This window comes from Sinocyclocheilus grahami, unplaced genomic scaffold (assembly GCF_001515645.1).
Source record: "Sinocyclocheilus grahami isolate Dianchi unplaced genomic scaffold, SAMN03320097.WGS_v1.1 scaffold1010.1, whole genome shotgun sequence".
NCBI classification, from domain to species: Eukaryota; Metazoa; Chordata; class Actinopteri; order Cypriniformes; family Cyprinidae; genus Sinocyclocheilus; species Sinocyclocheilus grahami.
In genome coordinates, this window is record NW_015506189.1 from 206,379 (window position 1) to 216,862 (window position 10,484).

A 10,484-nucleotide genomic window follows, 5' to 3' on the forward strand; every position below is an offset into this window, starting at 1 on the left:
TTACATTATATTTGGTTATGCTCAATCTTAAATTTGTAATGTAAAACAAACAAGATGTACGTTTTGGCGTTCATTCTATGCCAAATAGGCTACCATTATATTGTATATTGCTTGGAAATACTGAAATGGGGGGAAAAAATTAATGCCTCGTCTTTTTATTTGCAACATTTTTCTTGCAAAACAAAATCTGCCAGTTTTTTTTTTGTTGTTCAAAAGATTTGCACTTAGAATAAGCTTAATGGCTTTTTGTGATGAAAATGTCTTTAAGTGCCTCTCTCTTTCCTCTTCTGGCTTATTCTGTAATCTGCGTTGGCGTTGTGAACCGCTTGAGGATTTAATGACTTTAATATCAGACACACTCTTACAACTCTGCGTTTGAAATATAAGGTCTTCTTATTGCAATAACTTGTGAATATTTCTTCAGCTGCCGTACCTCTGCCTTCAGCTGTGGCGAGCTCTAGTGAGCTTCAGAGAGCTGACAGGATGCAGTAGCATTTCCCAGCACAGCAGCGAAATCCTGTTGTTTCCTGCGTTGTTTGATGCCATATTCCCAACTCAATGCCACACCGCACCAGCATATATCATATAACATCTGGATATAGCTTTATACCCTGACAGTGACATACATTTGTTTTGTTTTCCCCCCGCAGACTGCAGAACAGCTACACGGCATCTCAGAGAGCTAATCAAGACCTGGAGGAGAAACTTCACGCCCTGGTAACCGTTCCACTCCACTTCACTTTCCCTTTCTAAAGTCCTTTATCTTAAACACTGATGTCTTTAATTGCCATTTAATTGTTCAGTGTGCCCTAACGATGCCACACTCAGTCAGTTCGTCACAAGTATTATGAACTGTAATTGAGGAACCTTTTGCTTTGCTTCATTCTCCAGGGACTAACAAACAAGTAACAGTATTCCTCATGCCACTCATGCATGCAGGAAGTTAATTTTCCACTGGGAAAATTGTTGTTTGAAGACAAGCAACAGTAATTGTGTTGCTCTGATTCACACTTGAGATAAAAACGCCATTATTCTTGCATTGTGTTTTAAATTGTTGCAGTTCTGCTACAAACCAACTGTGAGTTTTGTTTACTCGCCAAGTGTAAAGCCAAATCTGACTCACTTTTAGCTCTTTCTGGATGTTCATTTTGGACCCTGCCTTCATAGATGAGCTGTGATGGGCCAATAATTATGCCATAGACGATCATAGTCACTTCCCACTGCTCTCATCTCACTGCTGTGCATAAAACAGTGTATGAGCACAGTCCTGTTATCATGATTTTCCTAAACATTTCAGCTGTTGCCAGTTACTTTACTGAGAACGTTTACAATAAATGTATGGGCGAGTGGTTTAACAAATAATGCGCTTTACATTCATCAGACAGAATCCAGGATTTTTGCAAGTTCTGCTTTTTTCTCAAAGGATTAGTTCACCCAAAAGTGAATGCGAAAAAATGAGAAATCATTGTTTACTAACTCTCTTGTCGTTCCAAACCTGACTGCTGTGGAAGACATTATGAATAGGTCAACCGATATAGATCACATAACACAATTTAAAGTAACAATAAAATCAAAATGGACAGTTATTTTTTGTATAGAATATTGCAGTTATAAATAATTTATACATGCACATCATTATTTATTTATAATTTTTTTAATTGAATGTCCCTTGTAATCTTTAATTGTCGCTGTCAAAATAAACGTCCCAGCTTTTACCAAATATGCCAAATATTTTTAATAAATATTGGCGGATACATCAGCCTTGGTGATATATCTGTCAACCACTAACATTGAATAATGTATTTATCTTTTCAATGTGTTAGATTTGAGGTATAATTTGAATAAGAGCTGGCAACCTCCGAAAAGGACTCCAAAAGCTACGGAATAGCTTCAAAAGAGTCATTTATACCACATTTTTGGTATTTTGGAGATTGACATCCCTGCATTTACATACATTTGAAGAGTGACCAGGATTTTCATCAAAAATGCACCTTTTATGTTGCACAGAAAAGAAAGTCATGCATGTTTAGAATGACTTGAGATCGAAACAATGATGAGAATGGTCATTTTTGGGTGAACTGTCCCTTTAAGTGCATCAAAGCCTTTCAAGCATTAATGTTAAATGTATTCATTTTTAAATTATAAAACATTTCTACAGGAAAAGACCCATGATACTTCAGTGTTGTCGTGCTGTCATTCATTTGCCACTCCAGTACGGTTTAAAATTCAGTCACAAGAAATCAAAGCAGATTCCGCTCCCTTCTAAAAGATTGATTTGCCATTGATGTTTTTTGCTTTTTAAAAAAAGAAAAAAAGAAGAAGAAATGTAGAGGTCCCTGAATGACCACTCTGGTTGTGGTCATAATTGTCACAGTTAAGGCCATGCTGATGGATCAGTCAGGCGATTTGGTAGTAGACAGAACTCAGCATGTTTTTTTCATAAAAGCTTTGTTTGGATGAAAATTTTCTGTGCTTTAGCACTCAAACAAAGCCAAAGTAATTGTCTGAGAACAATCGAGAGCGGGGAAAAAACAACAACATCGAAAGCTAAAGATTGAATAAATGTACAAATTTGTCCCTAAGCCTCTTTTTCTTCACTGAGTATAAAACAATTCCCACTGGATGTTCTAATACATCATAATAACTGTCATAGACTGCAGTCGTCCCCCGACAATGTTATTCAGTTAGGATGAATGCGATTGAAAGATTATTTGAATGTGATTGTGCATCACAGAAACCGGCCGTCCTGTGTTCAGTGTGATGCATTCATTAAAATATCTTTGGAAACTGCTGTTGGTTGTTGTAATAAATTGTTAAAGGATTCCATGTTTTATTAAAACCAATATGAATGTAAATTTTCCCCCGACTGCCTTTTTCCAGTTTCGCTCAAATGAAAATTGAATCAAACATGCATCTATAATAAGTTATTTTAGGAATCTTTTATCACTCTTAGGTGGTCTGCAAAATTATCTCTAGAGTAATTTAGCAGGACTGGAAAACTTCAGAACGAGTCGCTCTCTCTTAATCACATCTGAAGACTCCATGTGTGTATAAGGATAGCATTAGCTCTTGATGATTTATGTTCATTTTCAATTAAATCCCAGCGGTGTCTTAGTTCTGCTTGGTGAGATCTCATATCCATGACCTCTGCATAAAGCTTTGCCAATCACTGGTGAAACAGGTGGCATTCTGCTCAGTAATCTCTCGTCGTGGACACGGGGATTATCCCGGCCGACCTGTTCCACCTAGTGAAGGGCCCATCATGTCTCACCGTAGGTGCTCTCAGGACACGAGCTCACTCAGAGTACTGGTTTAGCGAAATCATCTCCAAATACAATCAGCAAGCAGCAAGAATGTGGAAATCTGTTTTCAGTTTAGATTTGCAACCGCGTTTCTGGTTGGTTAATACAGCATATTCAACAATGATTGAAAAGCATAGAGAGAGAATTGAAATTTGTTTGAAATTAAGTGCAGAATTCATCTCTCTTCAAAATCAAAACTATAAAATATATCTACTCTATTCTCAACTACTGGTCAGTCTTTCTCAAGCCAACATCAAAGTTTGTCTTGATAAATGTTTCTGTCTAGCTTTATTTCAGCTCAACTTCACTTACCAAAAACTGTTTTTAACAGGTTTAATTGTAGTTAAGTTTTACAGAATAATCATTTCTAGATCCCGACTGATATGGGTTATTTGGGGGCCGATACCGATATTATGGAATAACTTCCCATTCGTGTGTCCAAACTTTTGACAGGTACTGTATATAGAATACAGTATATACATAAACAGAATATATATACATATACATTTTTTGCAATGATAACTCAAATGTGGTGATCAAACACTTAAAAGGATGTGACAAACAGGCCTATGTAATGGAGGCAGGGTATTTAACAATTTAACAATAAACTTGAGTCTGACATCATTGCACTGAACAGTAAAGTTCACTTATTATAAATAAATTAAACACAAATAGAACAAAATATATATAACTTGAATTAAGAAAATAAACAAGGTAACTGTGTAGGGCAAGCAAGCTACTGCCAATCCAAAAGGGGCAGGTTTATGCAGGAAGCATAGCTTTTCCAAATGTAAACATCTAAAATTAAATAATAATAATGAATAATATTTTTCACAAATTCTGTGTTGTGTATTTTCTGGTAATCAAATGAACATGCAGAACATTAGGATTCGTATTTAAATAGTCTTTTTGCAGTTTAATATTAACAGACACTAGTCTATATCACGATTTGATATAAGTGTACTGACCTGTTTTTTATTTGTTCATCAAAAATAAGACAAATTCCGCGATTCCGTCCATGTTTTCTGCATCGCGGAAATCACAGGGCCCTACTAATGTAGCAAACGAACATGATAAGCTCATTGTGAAAGTAAAAGAAAGACGGGGACATTGCTGTTTAGCATTACTTTAGCATTAAGTCTCTCCAACTAGGTGACAACGTAGCGTTAAATCACCATTCAACAGACTCAAGCCACCACCGCACTGCCGTCTATTGGACTCCAGAAAGATACTAACTATTTAATCTGCTACGTTACTGACTGTACTGACAAACTAAGCTGACACCGTGTCTTAGCCGTAACAGGATGCGACAAAGCGACCATTTAAAATCATTTGAACTCTGTGTCAGCACGTCATAAATAGAACGGGGCATCGGTTTACTGTCGGGATTTGTCGTGTCGCATCGCGCCGCATCCAGTGTAGACAACATCACTGATTATAATGGGTTCTATTGTATTTTGTCACGCCGCTCGCGTCCAGTTAGGAAATGTGATGTGACCGATGTGATAAGCATGAGTTGTGGGCTGCGGCACGGCCGGTATAAACACCAGCATTGACTGAGTGGCCGCGATCAGCTCCGGTGGCCGTGGAGTCGTATGCGCCACAGACGTGTGCAGTGATGCGCAGATCAGCTCTAACGCCACTGAATCTGCTGTTAAAAACTAACCATCCATTCATCATATCATCATGCAAAACTAAGAATTAGAATCATTGTAATGTGACGATCAAATATAGGCGCGAGTGGGTGGCGGGCGGATAATTTATTTGAAGCAGCGGACTCAGGTGAAGTTTGAGCTCATCCACGCATCTCTACACTACACTGACCTGAGTCGCCAGTAGCAAAGAATGGAGCGTGCTCTGCTGGACAAACTAAGTAATTACACCATTCAGAAGCATTTAATCTGCGTTATATGTTCTGTAAAAAAAAATTCATATCGGTGACATATTCACAGATACCGATATATCTGTGACAGGCTCATATCGGCTGACAAAATCGGCATAATGATATATTGGTCAAGCTCTAATCATTTCTAACTAATGATAAAGTGGTGATCCAGAAGTGTGCAAATATATTGTGTCTTTCTCATGACTAGTTTCTATCTTTCTGTCCTCTTTCTTTCTTGTCTGTACTTGTCTTTCTCTCATTTAATACTTGCAGACATGCAGGTTAATGGAAATATAAGAATAAGCACAAAATTATCTTTCTCTTTACCTTTCTTCTCCCTTTCCTCTCCCCTCATGCTGCCTTGTGACTTTGGGTATTTCACCATATTCTTCATCATCATCTTCACCATCATCAGGCTGCCATCAGTCAAACTTGGGTCTACGCAGTTGCGTTCTCTTTCTATTTATTCATTTCCTTCTGTCTGTCTCTGCTCTCCCAATAAGTATCGCTGTAGATATCATTCCCATGAGTCATTGCATCTCCTTCCTGTCTCCTCTCCTCTCTTCCTGTAGTAGATGGCTGGATATAGCTGTGGCCATGCCCGTGTCTGTGCATGTGGACAGGGGGATTCTGGGATAGATGTCACGCCATAAAGTGCAGTCCAAATGTTTAACAAAGTGGTTAAAATGCACAGCAAACACTGTAAGAAAATAAAATATTCATGAGTATGAATGAATTACAAATGATATTTTACAGCATTTAAGGCCACTCCAAGATAGAAACACTATTTGTTGGGCCATTCTGTGTGAAAGTGAGTAATAAAATCCCTTTTCTAAGTCCATTAGTGAAGTGTTCAATAACAGTGGCCACGCACTACACTACCCCTAATCCTGAAGAGAGATCAACCAATCACGGCAGAGCTCAACAGTCAGACCGCTCACTTTCATTTACCAACCCAAACCATATTTCTGTCACAGTTTCTCCAAATTAAAGTTTTTATTTTGAAAGGTTGTTGTGAAGACCTTCAGTTTCAGCAGTGATGAGTTATAAAACTACTGATTAAGTTTGGAAACAGTTAAAACATTGTTTAAAAACAATGTATAAAGCCAATGTTTATTACAAAGTACTCAAACATAAAAATAGTTTGAGAGTGTAGAGAGGTTTGATTGTCAGATCTTTATGGGAGTGTACAGTGAATGTAATGCTTTGCCATGATTGGTTGATTTCTCTTTAGGATTATGGGTAGTGTAGTACTTCATGGGGAACTGTGTAATTAGACATGATTATGAATATTTTTCATGTTAGGACTTTCTTTAAACGTTTACTGCTGATTTTTTTTTTCTTTATGAAAAAAAAAAAGAATAGGACTTTTACTTCCGGAGCCCTACTATATACTTTGCTCTGTTTTGCTCACATAAATGGGCTGTCAGCGGAAACTTTTGTTGCTGTTAATTAACAATATTCAGTATATCGATATTTTAATAGCTACAAATGATAATTTTGCATCTTTTGCAGTTGGACAGACACATTATGTTATACGGGTATATATTTCCTAAATAAATTATGTATTCTTTAGTCAATTATGAAACCTTTTAGAGTAACACTAAAGCGCAGACACTGTTGGCATTTTGACCACTTGACTACAACTTTGGATGATGTCAATGCAGCTGTTAATGTGATCAAATTCCCTCCTTTCTATCCCTGTTTCCATCAGATGTGCTGTGCATTATACTGGCTGTTGCATTGCCGTTGTTACATGTGGACTTTGCATTGTGTTGAAAGGCTGTCCCCTCCTTAACTCTCTTTTATTGGTCCACATTGTTCACTTCAGTCAAACAGTGACTATAAAGATAATTGCTTTGTTATGGACATGCCAAGTTCCAGATTAAGGGTCACAGTTTCTGTCTACTTTTTCCTCAGTGTCTCTCTTTGTATCTCTCTGTCTCCACTTAAACCAAGAGCCGGCAGGGCTGAAGTGTGTCTTAAGTAGCAGAGCTTCTGTTAAGTATGTCCTCTTTAAAGTTCTTTCAAGAGCTTTTGTTCAGACATTTTAGTACAAAGACATTTCGGACTTTGCCATCACAGCAGGAGTGAAGTGTCTTCAGACAGCACTCTCACTCCTGAATTAGAAAACCACTGAACTCAGACAGAAGACATTTTATGCATGTAGACGTAGCTGGAGTGGTAATTGTCTGTAGTCTCAGCCTCAGTAAGACAGCCCACAATCACTGGCTGTCTGATGCTTTTATTCTTTCCATAAAACACAAAGGACAATTTTTTGAAAAATCTTCAACAGCTTATACTGACCATGGCTGAGACAAAAAAAAAAGTAAAAGTAGCATAAAAATATTCTATATGATGTGTGCATTATGTTTCAGGTCCTCTGAAGGAATATGATGTTGCTGTATAAGAAAACTAACTGAAGTTCTTCATTATTCATATACACTGTTCCAGTTCAGTGAAGATCATGACCGTGAATAACCATCATTTTAAAATGTTTTCATACAAAGCTATCTTATGACTTACACTACCCTTCAAAAGTTTGGGGTCAGTAAATTAATACTTCTGTTCAGCAGCGACGCATTAAACTCATCAAAAGTGACATTTATAATGTTACCAAGTAAGTTTTATTTCAAATGCTAATCTTACATTTTTTTAATAAACTTTTTATCTATTCATCAAAGAGTCTTGAAAAAAATATACCACGGTTTTCAAAATATATTAAGCAGTGCAGCTGTTTTCAACAACTGATAATAATAACAAATGATTCTTGAGCAGCAAATCGTCATATTAGAATGACTTCTGAAGGATCATGTGATACTGAAAGCTTTGCATCAAAGAAAATTCAGCCGTTGCATTACAGGAATAAATTACATTTTAAAATATATTCAAAAATTAAAACGGACATTTCTGTCATGACAACTCTTGGAGGGATTAAAATGGTAATGTACATGACAATGTTAATGTATTTGGTCTTGGCGGAATAGATCTGCTACACTGCTGCTGCTACTGCTGCAGAGCAAGTACCGAGACCTACTGCCACTGCATCCACAACATGCTGCTGCAAATATACATATACATGAACATACATGAAATAACCCCATATAGCATACATGAATCACCTCATAGCAGATCTATACAGGTGGAGCTGGGGAAGGTGGAGGGTTTCTGAAGCAAGCTGCAACTGCTACGGCAAGCACTAGTCATATATTTGAATGTTGAGCAGCGAGCTCATTGGCTACCGATACAGAAGAGAACCAATCAGCTGTGCCGTGTGATATTGATGTCATTAGGTCAGATTGAGTTAGACCTATCGGACTGCGCCATCTAGAGTTTCATGCCAGAACTGTATTTAATATTGTAACAATAAACAATGAAACTCTTTACCAGCCTCAAACTTTTGAATGGTAGTGTATATGGACTTCTTGTTTCTTTCTGGCAGATATGATCAGTATGAACATATAAAATAAAATAGATTTTGAGTTTGAAAACACAAGAGGGTAAGTAAAGTTGGTTGGTTTTCAGAGACCGAGCTAATTGGACAGAAATGTTTGAGATACAGAGAATGAGACACGCCAAGGGAAAGTGATGCTTATTTTCAATGAGATTCCGTCAATATGTTTCCTTACCTGCTTTATTTGTTTTCCCCATGGACTGTGCCTCAACCACATTTCCAGGCTCTTTGGATTATAATAATAATGAATAATAATTTATGCATTTAGCAGACGCTTTTATCCAAAGCGACTTACAGTGCATTCATGCTATACAATTATTATTAATTACTATTTCTTTGCAGCTGGTGCATTGTCAGCAATGTACTTAGGACTGAAGGAAAACATGTTTTTGTGTTTTTTCCCCCCCCTAAACCAAAAATGGCTACTGGTGTTCTTTGTATTAAGAGAGAGAGGTTGAACCTCATCTGAGACCTTTTACGTTAAAGTTTATATGAATGTCCTTTTTCTCCTTACAGCTCCGTAAAGTGGAAAGAGACAAGAAAACCATGGATCAAGAGATAGTGGAGCTCACGAATAAACTCGTGGATGCCAAAAACACTATCGACAAGCTGGAGGAACTGAATGTACGTGCGATAGCAGAGCTTTGTGTGTGTTTGTGTTTGAGGCACGTTTTGGACTCGAGTTGTCAGAGCTGCAGTGTTACTGGGATTGATTAGCAGATCTATACAGGTGGAGCTGGGGAAGGTGGAGGGTTTCTGAAGCAAGCTGCAACTGCTACGGCAAGCACTAGTCATATATTTGAATGTTGAGCAGCGAGCTCATTGGCTACCGATACAGAAGAGAACCAATCAGCTGTGCCGTGTGATATTGATGTCATTAGGTCAGATTGAGTTAGACCTATCGGACTGCGCCATCTAGAGTTTCATGCCAGAACTGTATTTAATATTGTAACAATAAACAATGAAACTCTTTACCAGCCTCAAACTTTTGAATGGTAGTGTATATGGACTTCTTGTTTCTTTCTGGCAGATATGATCAGTATGAACATATAAAATAAAATAGATTTTGAGTTTGAAAACACAAGAGGGTAAGTAAAGTTGGTTGGTTTTCAAAGACCGAGCTAATTGGACAGAAATGTTTGAGATACAGAGAATGAGACACGCCAAGGGAAAGTGATGCTTATTTTCAATGAGATTCCGTCAATATGTTTCCTTACCTGCTTTATTTGTTTTCCCCATGGACTGTGCCTCAACCACATTTCCAGGCTCTTTGGATTATAATAATAATGAATAATAATTTATGCATTTAGCAGACGCTTTTATCCAAAGCGACTTACAGTGCATTCATGCTATACAATTATTATTAATTACTATTTCTTTGCAGCTGGTGCATTGTCAGCAATGTACTTAGGACTGAAGGAAAACATGTTTTTGTGTTTTTTCCCCCCCCTAAACCAAAAATGGCTACTGGTGTTCTTTGTATTAAGAGAGAGAGGTTGAACCTCATCTGAGACCTTTTACGTTAAAGTTTATATGAATGTCCTTTTTCTCCTTACAGCTCCGTAAAGTGGAAAGAGACAAGAAAACCATGGATCAAGAGATAGTGGAGCTCACGAATAAACTCGTGGATGCCAAAAACACTATCGACAAGCTGGAGGAACTGAATGTACGTGCGATAGCAGAGCTTTGTGTGTGTTTGTGTTTGAGGCACGTTTTGGACTCGAGTTGTCAGAGCTGCAGTGTTACTGGGATTGATAACTCCTGGAGCTGAAAATTGAAAGTTGCATGAAGAGGATCTGTGCTGAGATTTCACAGAAGTGTACTGTCAGATTCCAGAAATGAT

The 10,484-nt window shown here is 37.6% G+C and overlaps 1 protein-coding gene across 1 annotated transcript in view; it reads left to right on the forward strand.

Moving 5' to 3' along the window:
* Positions 1-624: 624 nt before the first annotated feature.
* The window catches only part of LOC107565591 (tight junction-associated protein 1), a gene marked incomplete at its 5' end in the record, with an annotated part of 21,933 nt that continues 12,073 nt past the window's right edge, over positions 625-10,484 (forward strand). Inside the window, 3 exons of the mRNA XM_016250852.1 lie at positions 625-717; positions 5,603-5,632; positions 9,158-9,265. Of these exons, the coding sequence (XP_016106338.1) occupies positions 625-717; positions 5,603-5,632; positions 9,158-9,265 (231 nt within the window). The remainder of the gene's footprint in view (positions 718-5,602; positions 5,633-9,157; positions 9,266-10,484) is intronic.